The following is a 15426-nucleotide window of genomic DNA, read 5'->3' as shown; positions in this document are numbered from 1 at the left end:
CTTACCTGGAGTCTGCATCTTCCTCCATGGCTTCAGTGATAGTATTTCTGTCTATGGTATTCATTTCTACTGGTTGCAGCTGTGGACATTTCTTGTTGCACTGTTTGGCAAAGACAGATCTTAGATATTTATGAAACAGTAATATATGGTTGCTTCAGAAGTGATATGCTGATTTATTAATTTAACTTTAGTTTCTATTAGCTTCTATTTTAGTTTCTAATAGTTTCTATTTTAACATGTGGAGTTATAAAAAGATTTACTAGGGCTCTGGAGCCTTTATTTTCTACCTGGCTATTCTTTGCATTGCTCAGATCTGATCATGTATTTTTATATGTTTATCCACCTTGTGAACTTCTCCAAAATAATCTAACCCAGTAGGTTTTGACCTTTTTTCAATTTGCGAGCCTCTAAACGTTTTTGAGTAAGATTGTGAAGCCTCTCTGCACTCTGAATTTGAGATAATGGGTATTTAGCATTGCTTTCCTTCATTACTTGTCAGGAGTTGCCTGGAAATGGTCCCTTTGCAGTGGTTACAGGCCAGAGGTTCAAGACTATGTGTAATTTTATGGCCAAAGTCACAACTAGAGTAATTTGGCATAATTCTGCTGATTTCAAAGGAAAAATCCTTTGATAGCAGCAGTTAGAATAATGGCTAGTCTATTGTACATTAGTTGAGGAACTTCCTCTGGCTTTAGTCTTCTTCTTAAATTTCATTGTGGATAAGATTGAGTTCCACTTCAATGTAATTGTATCTCCTTTGGGAAATACTCCTTACTTACTACCCAGACTAGAACACATCAAAGAGCCCAAGAGGAATCTTAAAAAAATTTTACATGGGCAATCTCATCAGAAAATTTCTAAAATTTCATTTTACGGTTAGTGTCAGATGTATCCTAGATATCTGGTTTTTAAGATGGCTCTTCACTTAGAGATTACCTTTTATCTCAGTAGCACAGTATAACACATGCACAACTCTGATATAAATTATACAGTTAATAACATAAATTTTGCTTGGCTTCTCTGATCAAGTAGTTCTACTGTTAAACTCTTGAGAGATATTTTGAATAGAGTTATTCTGATTTACACCAGTTGATCATATGCCCAATTTTCCCAGTATGCTTGAGGCTCTTCAGGAGTGAATGCAAAGGAAATAATGTTCCTGTTTCTTATGAAAAAGAAAAGCACAAATAGTTAGGTAGGATTTAAGAAAAGTAACAATTAGGTCTGAAATGTTAATAACTAGATATCTTTTCTGAAGATAGTTAGAAGTATTTACATTTAAAAGACAAGAAAATTTCTGAAAAATTAGAGAAAAATGGAAAATTGTCTTTTATGCTGTTACTGTGTAGCTCACTTTGCAGCTCCATCACATGACAATGAATAAGTAAAGAAAACTATTATTATGCCAACTGCTCCAGGACAAAAGGGTATTACATATCTCATACAAAAGGGGATTTCTTTAAAAAGCACAGCACATTCAGTGTTTAGGGTTTGCAGTTGAAATTCATGGCCTTGCTTGCCAATATTATCATGCAGCTGGGTATTATGCTATTGCTTTACTCTGAGGGGAGAAAAAAATCACAAGAAACATATTCAAATGGGTTCCTATTAAACAGTTGTATTCTCTTATGTGGAATATCAGTTTTAATGATTTTAGCATCTCTTCTCTAGTGCAAAAGTCACCATAAAGACTACCACAGAGAATTTGATTGCAAACAGAAAATGCCAAAAAGGTGCTTCTTTTGATTTAAAAAAATTATCACTGGAAAAGAGTATTAGGCATTTTAGCGCTGAGAACCTATGGCATTAACAATAATTTTTCTCTTATTTAACAGCTATGAGACAGAAGTCCATCTTTCTGTAGAGAAGGCTTCTGACAGAACCTCTTGTATTTGTTATGTAAAACAAGGTTTTATTTATAAAATTTTAATTCAAATTCATTTATTATCTTTCCAGAAAGTCTTTCCTGTTTAAGCTGACCCAAAACATTCCTGATGAATAAAAGATTAAATGTAGTCTCAGAAATTTTCATCTCTTCATGACATTACTAGTGAAGCACTAATTTGGATGAGTAAATTACATCTGTCTTTATAGGACAGGTGTTTCCTGCACCTTCTATATGCAACCTTAGTCATGTGATTATTGTGAACTAGCCTATTAAACATCAATACTTTTTTCTAAAATTCTTTCAAGTGAATGTTTTGTAGAAAATAATAACAAGTAACAAAGTGCAAGTCAAACAGTTGCAGAGGAACAGCCTAAACTTTTTCATTTGCATATATCACATTTATTTTCTGGTTCTTAGATACATCCATCTCTGGGTATCTCCAGCTATTTTTTCAAGTCCTGAAATATTTTCTGATTTTTTTTTCTGTTTTCCCATGAGTTGCCTGAGCACTGTCATCATAAAGTGTTGAAAGATATGTACTCTGAGTGATGTTATGTACTAAAAACAAAGGAATGGCACAAAATGAACAGTTTTGTGGCATAGGAAAAAAAAAAAAAGCTATGAAATTGTTGCTCGGCAGGAATTAGTACAGAAGCCAGTCTGAGACACTGAGCACACTATGGCATCCAAACACTAAATTCATACTAACCCTGGGTGTACAACAGAGTTAACAAAACAAAAAAGGTCTTTGAAAAGTTCTATAGCAGTGAGCATACAATTTGAACATACCTTCATTTCCTTTACATTAATCAAAAGTACAACAAATGCCACAGAATACTGCCCCAATCTCACTTGCTTATAAATAACTCTTCTCTATTGTGCTACCATTCTTATTCCAAATGTTTAATTATTTTGTCTTGTTAGGTATCAGGTATGTTAGGAAAAGTAGTGGTGACAGAATCCCAAATGGTGTACTTAGATGTGTGCCAGTATCAGCATTGAGATAGATGCTATTTGCACACCCTTTTAGTCCCAATTTGTGTATAATCAGTTATTTAAATTTACTATACATGATTAAGCATTCTGATATTCTCTCTTCTATTGTTTTCCCTATTACTAGTTACTAAAAAATACAGTTCCAAACTTATGTGTCAAACATACATCAAGAATAGATACATCCATTTTGTGGTCACCAGTGTGCATGGTACTTATGCTCTCTCCATCACTGCAACCTGGTTGACTGAGATTCCAGCTTTCAGAAACTAAAAAGGGATCGTCAATACAGATCTGTACTTCTCAAAATACTCTGTGAACACCAGGGCCCAATGCCATAGCCCTTTTGAAAGAGTCAGACAGATTATCCCCATTTTATTGAAAGGAAGCTTTGCTCACAGGTGGCTGAAGAAGTTCAAGATGCGAGGCAGATCTTTGCGCTGCCACAGCTGCTGTAGCACAATCTAAAAAGTTTGCATTGCTACAATGATTTTGATGATTGAAAATTTTTCTTTGCTTGTAAGACTGCTAGAAGATAAGCCATCCTGACAGTTTTGTTTATTGGCTTTAGTGGAATGTAAAAATTATATATCTGTCCATAATGGCTCAGAATCCATCTGGGGAAATACTGGTTTGCCAAGATTTATGTTACTCTTCTTTCAGTCTGCCATTCATAGGATTAGGACAACAGGAATATTATCCAAGAGGGGAACTGGTTGGGAAGCTATGTTTTCATTCAGAGGGTATTTCTTCTGACACACTGAAATCTCTTTTCTTTCACTGAAGAAAAAGTCTTAAACTTCAAAATTTAAAATAACAAAAGTGTATCCTAAACATTTGAGTTCAAGTAACCAAAAGGATTAATTTCATTGTTCAGTGTTATGCTTTGTGAAAGTGCATAATTTGTGGTGCCCTGATATAATTTGTAGCTGTAACAGTCTCAGAAAATTAACTTTCCTTGTGGATTCACATAAACATTTCTTTACTTTAATGCTGTTATTTTTTAAAAAGCAGTAACATGGGGAAGTCAGGCTTGACTTTGTACTTGTGGCACTAAGATAAGTGGTACCACTGACCATATTGTACAAGTGGCACTTTTAGCAGCTCAGAGAGAATGTCTACAGGTGCAGAATCACCTGTGTTCTCTTCATGGGTTACTGAGACATCTCCAAAATATTTACCAATCACTTTCAGGATTAATATCTTGGATTAATATCTTCCTCCTTGTGCTCAATATTCACAGTTCACTTTATTCAGTTATTGTCCCATCCACATTTCATGAAGGAGAGAAAGAATAGATGTACTGTGCTTCCTCAGCCATGTGCACCATTTTGTATGGGACAGGCTTTGGAACACATGACATTGGGAATGCTGTGTAGAACATCTCATGAGACTGGCTGGATAGTGCCCCTGTACAACCTTGCATAAGTACCAGTTTGTTCATGATGCCATTAAAATAGGATTTGTTTTTTTCTGCATAGAAACATTTTGTATTTTTTTTTAATTCTTGGTTTTTCTGGAATAATCAAAATAACAATACAAAATTAAGAAAATGCATTAAATGAGACACACTAGTTGCTGGCTGTGATTAATTAGTAGGATCACCCACACACATAGCTTCAATTGCTAGTAATTTACTTGCATGAATTCAGTAGAAGCAGGCAAATTTCAAAATACCTCAATCACTATTATTTTAATTGACAGATGAATTTGTCTGTTGTAACTGCTCCAAAAAACTTAACATTTCCTAAACTGATAAGCGACAAAGTAGGATCCTGTTACTTAGATTGGTAAGGAACCTGAAGCCTAACCAAAAACCTTTAGTCAATGCACAAAATAGCCTTCCTTGCCTACATTTTGCTTTCAGCCTCCCAAAAGAGTTGCTCTCATTTACTTGTCTGTAGCAAGGGAGAGGATTTATTGCTTTGTTTTCAAGCATTCTTCAGTTCCAATGACAGCAAGCCATTCAAGCCCTATGTCAGAGTCTTGACCATTTGGGGAACTATAATGTGATGACTTCCTAGGGAATTAAGTCACATGGGCTTAATAGCATTAGGGGTTCTGGTTATCCCTGGTAGAAACTAAGGAGTGAGCTTCTCACGCTACACTGGAAGACTTCTGCCTAATGCAGCCTCATGCTCTTGCAGCTCCCCTCAAAATAGATCTGCCAGACATATTTTTGCCTCAAAATACAATTCAAAAAATTTTTTTCAAGTCTTCTAGTCTGTCTTACTGAATAATTTTGTGTATTCTCTGTTAATTGTCCTAATTTCTGCTGAAAGAAGAACAGTGTTTGCAATTACAGTATCACAACTTAACATTGACCACAAACTTTAAACCAGGGCACATAAGTGAACATAGTTCATTCTTTGCTTAAACCATCAGCATGGCTTTTGAACATAGTTTTAAAATAGCATTATCTAAAAAAATAACATTGTTATTAATCACTTCTTACAAGACCTTTAGAGGTTCTCCCTTTTCCTGTTCATAAATCCTTAGTATTTGCATTAAATTTTTTCTCAGACAGGAAACAGTAACAATTGATTTACATGGACAAAATCAGCTTTTCTCAGTTTTCAGTCCAGCTTCCTCTGAGATCTCATTGACCTCCAAAGTTCAACTTCTTCCAAGAAAGTTGTTTTTGGAATTAATAGCCTTTAACATCAAATCATCAAGTGCTATAGACATTACCAGTGCTGTAAGTAAAGCTTCAGCCTTTCCACATAAACTCTTATTTTCAGAGGTTTATAGTTTGGCTACAAAAATAGTTTTATGCTGAAACTTATTTTAAAAAGCTCAGTCTGGAAGCGATTTCAGTTTCTGAAAAATCTGCACAACTCTGTGGGTGTTTTCAGTCTGAAATTCTGACCAAGACTATGCCTTGCTATCTACATCCCATTGGTGCCTGACTTTCTAAAAGGTCCTGAAAAATTTTAGAAAGACAATCTAAAAGGGTGTTTTAAAAATGATTATCCCATATGTTAAAGATTTTCAAATTGGAACTAGTCCGTGCTTCTTTGGAAGATAATTTAATCACTTGAACACTACAGTATTTTTCAGAAGATTTTAGCCAGGCTGAGACATGAGTCCAACTGCTCTGCAGTGATGGAGGGCTCTCAAGGTTTCTCTGAGTGTCTGCATGCAGAGTAATGGAGGAGCCTGCTGGTCCTGCAGCAGTGGGAAATGCTGATGGATTGGGGGATGAAAACCTTGTAGAAAGGGGGCTAAGAAAACCTGAATTGGGGAGTTTGGGGAGACTGTCACCTCCTGCCTTTTCAGGAGACATGGGAGTGCTCTTGTGGCTGGGGCTGAGTGCTAGGAGCCACAGGTGAGGGAGAGGAGGAGGAAGGCACCTTTCCAGCATCCTGAAACAAAAATCTTCACCATAACTAGAGATACTTAGGTCAAAACCAACAGAACTTACTTACATGTTGGTTTACACAATTGCCTTCAGAAGGGATTTGGAGGCACCATCTGGAGGGAAAGATGACAGAGAATGCCATGGAGTTTCCAGTTTCCTTCGTAGATAATTCCCATAAAGGGATGACTTGGTCCTGAGTCACTGCTACTGGAGATGGGAATACAAACACCAACACAACAGCAAACATGTTCAAGGCAACAGGCTGCAAATGTAATTGCTTCAAAGCAAAATGTTCTCTTCTGAGATGGTGACCCAGTGCAATACACTGCTTCCCATGACTACTCATTCTTCCCACAACAGAAATTTGAACAAGCCATAGGCAATATCCTGCCCCAACTGCCCCCAAACTGGTCACCAAAACTAAAAATGTCCATCAGTCCTTCCACATAATTCTACAGCACAATTTCCTATGCCTGTGTCCAGCAGCAGGAAAACTATTTCATTTAATCAATATAAATAGTATCTTATACTTGCCATATGAAGGAAAAGACCAAGACGCCCTCTAGGTTATCCCTTGTTTCAGACATGTCACTCCTACAATCCAGACAGATCACCCTTATATTCATCCTATGTTTTCAAATGGAAATGTATTGGTGCCCAAAAACAGCAAAGTAACATCCTCTGAAAAATGTGGCACTGGTAACCATACAGAATTGACAGTGCAGCATCTGAGTAGGAAATACCAACCTTCAGATCATTGGGAGTGCTCCATTTGAAGCTGATCCAGAAATCTTTTTTTTGGGAACAGCTCATTATAACTAGGCAAATTCAGTCCAAACTCTGAAACTTCTTTTGAAGGCATAATGGCAGGGGAACCTCACAGACAGGATTAGAAGGAAGATAAAGAGGTAGCTTTACAGATGTCTGAAGAAGCACTTCCCAAATGTAAGGAATGGCGTGGGATAAAGCTTCAAACTGAGCGACTGAAAATCTAAGAAGTCAATGAAGGAGGCTGGCATCATGGGCTAATCAGTGAAAGAAGTGATTGCTTCATCCTGTATGAGAGATGATAGGTAGGATGAGGTGCAGGCTTTGAAGGTGAAGACAAGCTGCTTATATCTGATAGAAAAAGAGTGTTACATTTGACAGCCAAAGTGATGGGCTAGGCAAATGATCTCTGCAGTGCTATGATGTATAGAATCATGCTGCAAAATTGCATTTTTCAAAAGCAGAGGAATGGCTATTGAAATAATCAAGAGAGCTTGGTGATTAGGTACATATCTATTAATTCTTGCACAGTAATAATCACTAAGTTCTATAACTCATTTCCACAGTAAATTCTATAACTCACTTCCACAAGACAATTATTTTTAATGATTTTTTTTTAAACTTACACGAAGCATATTGCATGGGAATGTGGGAATTTTATTGGATATTTCTAATAATAGTGTTTTGTGTCAGCACTTTCATTGTAGTGTTCCTTTAAAATTTCTGGTTTTATAAAAGAAAAAATTACATACTAGCAAATTCTTTTTACATGCAACTCTTTGGTTTTGGCTAAATCTTTTCATTGAAACACAGCACCTGAGGTCATTCAGTGCTCATATGCACAGCAATTACATAATGTCTTAGCTGGTGGTCTGAGTTTATCCCTCTCTGGGCTCTGGTAGCCAAAGAAAAGTTGTCCATTACAACTTGGAGATGACTCTGGAAAGTCAGCATGCTGGATAACACAGACATCAAGTTGCTAAATGCACCATACCTCTGAAACATAAAGGTTTAACAGCACTTCTCCACTTTTTTTGGCAGTATTACATTAGAGTGGTTCTTTCCGTAATACGTAATAAATTAATTTTATTCCCTATTGTAGCATATCCTTCATTCCCCCATGCAGAGACTGGTGCATACACATTTTTCCAGGACAAGGCTTTTCCTATTAATAGACAACTTGGCTCCGCACACAGAGATGAACGAACAAGGTTTGGAGTGCCTAATTTAAGGGACCATATGTCATAAGCTATAGTATCCTGTTAGGTGGGAATAAAATAAAGAAAGATTGAGAAGAAAAATAGCTTCCTACCATTAGTTGACCTCTCAGACTGAAATTTTCAAAGATGTTTATTTAGGTGTGCTGAGAACTATTTACTTATCCTGTGCATCATGTGAAGTTATGCATATTTCTAATGTATTCTTGATGGGGGTGCTGTCTCAGAAAAAGAACTTCTGAGTGTTACCACAAGACAAAAATAACAAAGTGATCCTGATTTATTTTTTTTTTTCCTGGAACTGCCTTCAAAGTGTGGCCAGCTTCACATTTTTGTGCTTTGACTTTCCAGCTTGTGAAAACTGGAATACAGTTGTTTACTGTTTATTTAGTGTCCTGTGATTGTAGGATATTGCAAATTTTCCTTTGCTAATGTAAAATACACTGATGGATGAATGTCTTTTTTTTTTAGCAAATTATATTAATTACTATTATTGTTTAACCAGCGCATCTCAGCTGCACAGTTCAAAGAAATGTGCTCTTTCAGACTCTTAGGGTGGTTATATAATCAGCATTCCTCACAAATATTTGAATAATTAGAGCTAGCAATCATATTTTCCTGGCAAGTTGTCCACTTTTGGGTGCAAACAGTCAGAGAACTAGAAAATCTAAAAATCAGCATTTCCATTTACTTCCTCCTGCTCATCCCATACATTTCTACTGTGTTTTTTCCTTCTCTGCTTTGTCTTTCTCTAAATATCTCTTGCAAAGTAACATTGCCAGATTATTTCATCCAGGTAAGGGAATGGGTAAGACCATGACCACCTGATGGGAATACCTGTTGCACTTCTATTTTTAGGATGTGCCATTCCATACTTCCAGTAGAGTTCCAATTTCCATTTCCCTTATGATCCAAATTGACAGTCACAGGTTTGTATTTATATGAAAAACAAAAAAGGAAGACATTTGCTAGCTAACGCAACTCACAATTTAATTGTTTTCTTCTTACACTCCTCGTGACCAAATGCAGCAGAATAAAAGATTTGCTATGTCAAATAAAAGAGATAAATGATTGGAGAGAAAATTATTTGGACTGAAGAGGAATTTTGTGGGCATATTTTAACCAGTGATTATTTGGCTGCCTTATGAATCTGTAGTACTGAACATTGCCTGCATTCAGATACTCAAAAAGCAGAAATCAACAAAACGTAACAAATAAAAGCCACGTACAGGGAGAAAAATATCATTACAATCACTTATTCACATTTGCAAATACTACAGACACGTCTCACCTTTCTTGTCTTAATTTAGTTGGCAACATGGAGTCAAAGGTGATGTCTGGAGTTAAGAGCCCAACAGCTCTGGGAATAGGGAATAAGACTGATTTTAATCAACAGCAAAAGTTATGCAATACAAAGTGCTATGATGTGGCACACTGCCCTAGAGAAAACATTCCATTGCCCCAATCCTAAAAACCCTTTGGTGCTTTATGCCTGTGGGAGGTGTCCATGAGGACCAAACCCATGTCGTGGGAACCCATCTCTAAGGGGAAGAAGAAAATTTGAAACATTGCCTTTGATTGCAAATTAGACAGACATCTCAGTCCTGCCATATTTCAGCGCCATCGCCCTATTACCTGTCAATTTCTGGTCATTTCAGTGTTTGGCAGCCCACCAAAAGGTAGATCCACTCTGTATTCCAAAACAGAGCTGAGGGCCAGAAGTCTGACACTTCCCAGGCCATGATTCCTCTTCATTTGGGCCACACTGTCCTTGGATTTTGCAAAAGGGAAGCTAAATATTTTGGTATTTATGTTTTAAACTGTCGGGAAAGAGACTTTTTTGTTTAATGTTTTCTCTTTTACTTAGACCAGTGGAGATGTAATTTAAGGAACCCTATTGGCACGTGTCATTGGAGTCTAGCAAACAAGGGTCTGGAGTTGCACTGCTGAATGTGCTTCAGCTTGCTCAGTGCAAAAGAAAAACTGAAAATTCAGGCTTTGGCTGTGTGTTCCCTTTGAAGAAAGAGTTGTGATTGTTGGCAGAGGAAGGAAGGAACTAGGACAAAACAAGGAAAGGAAGAAGTTGGTTTTTTCTTTCCATCAGTCAGCTCCTTAATTTTTGCTGCCAATATTATAAGTCTAATTTACAACATAAACATAAATCTATTTATATATTATTTAAAATTAAATTACAGAAAATTACATTGGTTTCATGTTGAAATCTTTGCATATTGAGAGAAGGGAAAATGAGGCAAATAAACATACGAAGCAAAGGTCATTTTGCTGTCAACAGAAAATAGCCTCAGTCAGAAAGAAAAAAGTCTCTGTTCACATTTAATATATTTTTAACTCAGTACATATTTCATTCCTTGTAATGTCATCTCTTATTACAGAGATATAGTCAGAGATCTAAAATACTTAGGTCTACAACTGAGGTGTTCCAATCTCTAAATAATTAAATATATCAAAAAAGGTACCCTTGAAAATGAAAAGTGAAGGAGTAGTCCTTCATCAATAATTTGTTTTGGATATAACTTTGACCGTAAGATGTCAAAAGAAAGGTATTAGCTATAGAAATTTGTTAATTGCCCCAATTATTTAATATAACATCTCGTAAGACTCTTCATGATAGTAAAAGGATTGGTGTTATGAGCCAAGTTGTTTGGATCTTTTCTGCAGCGACTCCTAACATCCCAATAATTATGAGCAAATTTTGAATATATCAAAATAATGCCCAGCTTTCTAATGCCCAGCTGAAAGGTATGCATACTTGTTTAATTAATAACAGAGAAATTAGATAGGGATACCTCATTACAAAATGTAACCAATAAATTATAACTTGTTTCAAACTTTCTCGCAGGAAATAAGGGAAAAAAATGCTTGCAAACGTTAAAAAAAATTGCATTACTTTTATGTTCTCACATTATAGGTACAATTCTCACCTCAAAGAAAATAAAGAATTCAGACTTTTGTATAAACAGTCTCTAAAGCAATGGAGGCCTCTAAGAGATTTCCAAGAATTACTTTTAAACTTAAAATGGAAAGAATCCACTTCTGCAAAATCTGTCCTTCCTGCAGTAAAACTGCTAAAACAGAACCTTTAAAAAAGGGACAGAGTGCAGGAACAGAGCTTAAGAAATCCATAGCAAGTTTAGGTAGAAGATCAACAATAAAGATTCTATTTGACTCCATTTCCATTGATGTAATGTCTTTCATTTATTGGAAGAATAATACCTTCTATGCATTATGTAAAAATTCAACCTTCCTTCTTTTTACTACATGCTTGTGGTACTAATTCTAAAACAGATCTTTTCTCTGCCACTAAGGAATACAGGTGGAGTAGTGGGCCCATGCCTAGAAATATAATATGAGAAATCTGTGAAAATAAAGAAAGTGAAGCTCAGAAAATTAAGTAACATTTCAAAGAATATAAAAATTTAGCGGCCAGATTTGTCTTTAAAATTATGGGGGTTTGTTAGATTATATCCCAACAAAATCACATGACCAACCAGATGTTGGAGCAAGCTGTAGTTTTAATATTTAGGTCAAAAAATAAATGTGACTGCAAATGTAGTTCAAAACCTCACTTAAAATAGTGTCACCAGAAACATTAAGGTGGCCCATTCTCATAACCATAGTGCAAGTAGGGAAGAAATCATGTAAGTCACTGGAATCTTCATTTCAGTTGCAAAATACCTTCAGCTACAACTTCTTTGAAAGGGCACTGAGCCCTGCACAGAAATTAGCCCTTAACCAGGACTAAAGAAACAGTGCTGCAAACATCCAAACAGGCTTTTCTGCAGTTTAACCCAATTTCCTAATGACAGTCAGCTTTATTCTAAAACTCTGGAAATGACTGTGATCATCAACAAATGAGACACTGAGATTTTACTTGGTTTAAGTTTCTACAGGATGAAAAACCTTGCAGGATCTTCCAATGAAAGATTAAAGCCAGTGGATATTCAGTAAAATGTTTTCCTTTTTCCCAATGTGATAACTGCATTTACTTGGTTGGAAAAGGTGTGATGCTGCTTTCGTAGGTGGTGCTAAGTATGATTCTGAAGCAAGAGCAAGCATTTATGCTTCCAGGGTGTTTCCTTCTTGATCCAAACAGAGGACAGTAATCTCACAAAGCAGAAAAGGAGTAAATCAGTATTTGATTTATGGTCTCTCTGGAAAAAAGTCATCGTACTGTGGGATCTGAGATTTAACCACAGAGTATTTAGTTTTTGGTGGGAAAGAAACAGCCTTCCACTTCCCCAATACATAAAGAACCTAGTTGAACAATCCAGTTCCTTGAAATATTCAAGGGTGTCAAATCTGTAATGAAAATATTAAATGTTTTCTCTGATGCTTTTTGGGTGAGTATCTCATGTGAAGACAGTGTCTGGCATGCCTTAAAAACTGTACAGCTCAAGAGCCAAAGAAAATAGGAAAGGCAGCAATAGCTGAGAAACTTCCTACTCCTTTTCACATGGTGGGACTTAGAATCCCATAGGATCAGATAGTCTCTGAGGAAAGCACTGTGTGGTGGTGAAAACAGGCTTACGTTTTTGACATTGTCTTAAAAAAAAAGTTACAATTTTAGGGCCCATTAAACTTGAAAGAATTCATTTTTAGACAACAATGTTTCGCAGCTGATGTGTATCCATCAGGAAAATGTCCTACCTCTGTGTTTTCCTTGATTGGCCTTGTCAAATAGAAAACTTTTGCCCCGATGCAGTCTGAGGACTGAGTATCTGATGGGGAAAGATCGTGGAGCCAACATCCAAGTCTTAATGGCTCTAACAGATTTTATATTTGAATAAATATGTAAAACATAAGCCCCTACTTGGAAGAAGAAGCCTTTATCAGGAATCAGAACTTGTAATGCTTGTTGTATGTCTTTTTCTTTCCATCCCAACCCCAGATTTGCATTTTACCCCAAATCTCTCCTGTGTCTGGAAGTGTCTGAATGCTCTCCTGTCTTGTTCCTGAAATTATATTTGTTGAAGGGTGATTTAAACCCTTCCTTTTTAGTTACATGAAGGTTTCATAAGAAACCTTCTTCCACTGCCATACGCAGACCTATTAGGGACAGAGAGAACAGCAAATGCTCATGATGTCATGATGTGTAAGTCATTGACAGCACCTTTTTTTTTTTTTTTTTACCCTTTTAATAGGAGGAAAACCCAAGATATGAGTCACAGGACATTATATTTTAGTTTTTCAAAGTATTTATCATTTAATGAATATATATTTAGGTCCAGTCAGGAGCAGAGTCCTGGTGAAGTTTCAGTGGAACTCTCTTGATAGCAGCTGAGAACAAAGCCATGGGTGGGCTGGTAAATCCCTGTCTGGAGCCCTGACTGTAACTAGCAGGGTCTGTGCTTCTGCATATTGTTCTTTCTCTAGAAGCAGTACAGTAGCTACATATTAGGGACATTTCCTGAAATGAATGTCCACCCAGACACAGTTAAACACCTCCATCACAGGGGTTTTGAAATACCTTGAAAAATAACTATTAGTATATCTTTGCTTTATTTCTGTAAGCTATGGATGAGCTCACTGTTGTGATGTTACCTCTGGATTCTCTTGTCGCTGACAATAACTGAGGCATTAAACCCCAGTGCTGTGTGTTCTGCAGGGGGCAGTCTGAGCAAAGCTTTTATTTTGTTTTCTAGTACAAAAATCTGGGAAAAACTGTTTTGCCAAACCAACATGTAGAACATTAATGATCAATGTCCAAAATGTTTTCAGTGCTGGTTAGCTAGAATTATTTTAAAATTTGTCTAACGGAGTATTCAGAATGAGTCATGTAGAAATGAATATTTATGTTCCCTCTGACCTCAAACATTCGTGGCCTCATACAAGGTCACATAAGGAGACTGTGGAAAGCTTCCACCTAACTTACTTTTAGATAATTTCTCTCCTTAGTTCAGCAAGCTGTGTATGTGATATACACCACATGGGTTTTGGTGCATTCAGAAGCACTTTAAATTGTCATAAAACACAGTTTATAGCTATTTAATTGTGAATGATGATAACTGAAAATATAGAAGGAATGTTGGTGCAGGGAGACAAACTGCAAGGGACAGCATTTTGCTGTTGCTGCTGGGGTTATTTTTAAATCTGGCAATGATTCTGTCACCATTATACACTCTGCTTTACTCAAAAAGATATTCTGAAAACAGCATAAAATTCCCAATCCAAAGACTAAGAATTTCAGAAAAATAAAATGCAAAGGAAGCTGTCTAGGTTCTTGAAAATTTTCTTGGATCTCCTAAAATTATTTTTCCAGAGCTACTGTCTTCTACATTTTCCAGACATATTTAGAATTGTAAAAATATTTCTGAGTGTGGTGGTTTAACCCCAGACGGCAGCTAAGCACCACACAGCCGCTCATCCAAGCTCTAGGAGGAAAATTAACTCTATCCCAGCCAAACCTGGCACACAGATACAAAAACACATATTAAAGAGCATGATTCAGATCAGAAGGACTGATGAGTCAACCACATATGCAGCAACATAATGAAGCAAATGACAGGAACAACTGAAATGGCAGTACAAGAATTTCCTTAAAGCCTGATTAGGAGAACCTCACATTACACTCAATATTGTGCTTTATACAGGGAGTTATTCTTCCACTTGAAAATATGGACCAGCAGGCAGAACCTAGAATGATGAAATTCCAGCACCTAAGAACCACAGAGATCTCTGGAATTGTATGCAGTTCTTAGCAGCAAAATAAAAAAGTTCAGAACTCAAGTTTCTAGCACTACATTTTCAAATGTCATACTGAAAAAAACTGTCCTGCTACAGAATATATCTTCAAATACATGACTGTCTAGAGTGAGAACAATACAAATACCACTGGAAAGAACAGTCTTAGATAAATGAAATATTATGAAAAATATAATAAAAATTATATTGGTCAGAAAAAATTAGAGGGAGGATTGAAAAGGACGGAAAGCATCAATTCACCTGTGTTAGCTTGGACGACAAACATGAAGTTCTTTGTTTATTAGGTTCCATTATGAATTTTCAGTTGCTCTGTTAACCTGAGGCCAAGGCAATAAACAAGTTTTTTCCTTTTAACTTCTGAATCAATTTTTAAAGGCCAGTAGAACTGAGTTAAGTAGGAGTTACTGCTAAAGGGGCTGTACCCCTTTATATCAGCACAGAATTTGGCCCACTTCTGAAATAAACAATTAGGTGAT

The 15426-nt window shown here is 36.4% G+C and overlaps 1 protein-coding gene across 31 annotated transcripts in view; it reads right to left on the bottom strand.

Annotated features, from left to right (window-relative positions):
- Positions 1–15426, bottom strand: part of LOC138113745 (uncharacterized) — a 254290-nt gene that overhangs the window by 20905 nt on the left and 217959 nt on the right. For 10 of the 31 annotated variants that reach the window (XR_011152317.1, XR_011152316.1, XM_069022403.1 and 7 more), the window contains 2 exons: positions 6310–6355; positions 6–100 (listed from right to left, as the gene is read on the bottom strand). Coding sequence is in view for 8 of the 31 variants with exons in the window: in XM_069022403.1 (XP_068878504.1) it covers positions 6–100; positions 6310–6355 (141 nt within the window). In the remaining 23 variants the exon portion in view is untranslated. Of the gene's footprint in view, positions 1–5; positions 101–6309; positions 6450–6989; positions 7298–9518; positions 9584–15426 lie in introns of those variants that run through there. The other 21 variants (XM_069022429.1, XM_069022427.1, XM_069022432.1 and 18 more) reach the window with 5 other exon arrangements.

The sequence above is a fragment of the Aphelocoma coerulescens genome, chromosome 8, assembly GCF_041296385.1.
Source record: "Aphelocoma coerulescens isolate FSJ_1873_10779 chromosome 8, UR_Acoe_1.0, whole genome shotgun sequence".
Classification (NCBI taxonomy): domain Eukaryota; kingdom Metazoa; phylum Chordata; class Aves; order Passeriformes; family Corvidae; genus Aphelocoma; species Aphelocoma coerulescens.
Note: the sequence above shows the minus strand (reverse complement) of the source record. Positions and strands in the feature narration are given on the sequence as shown.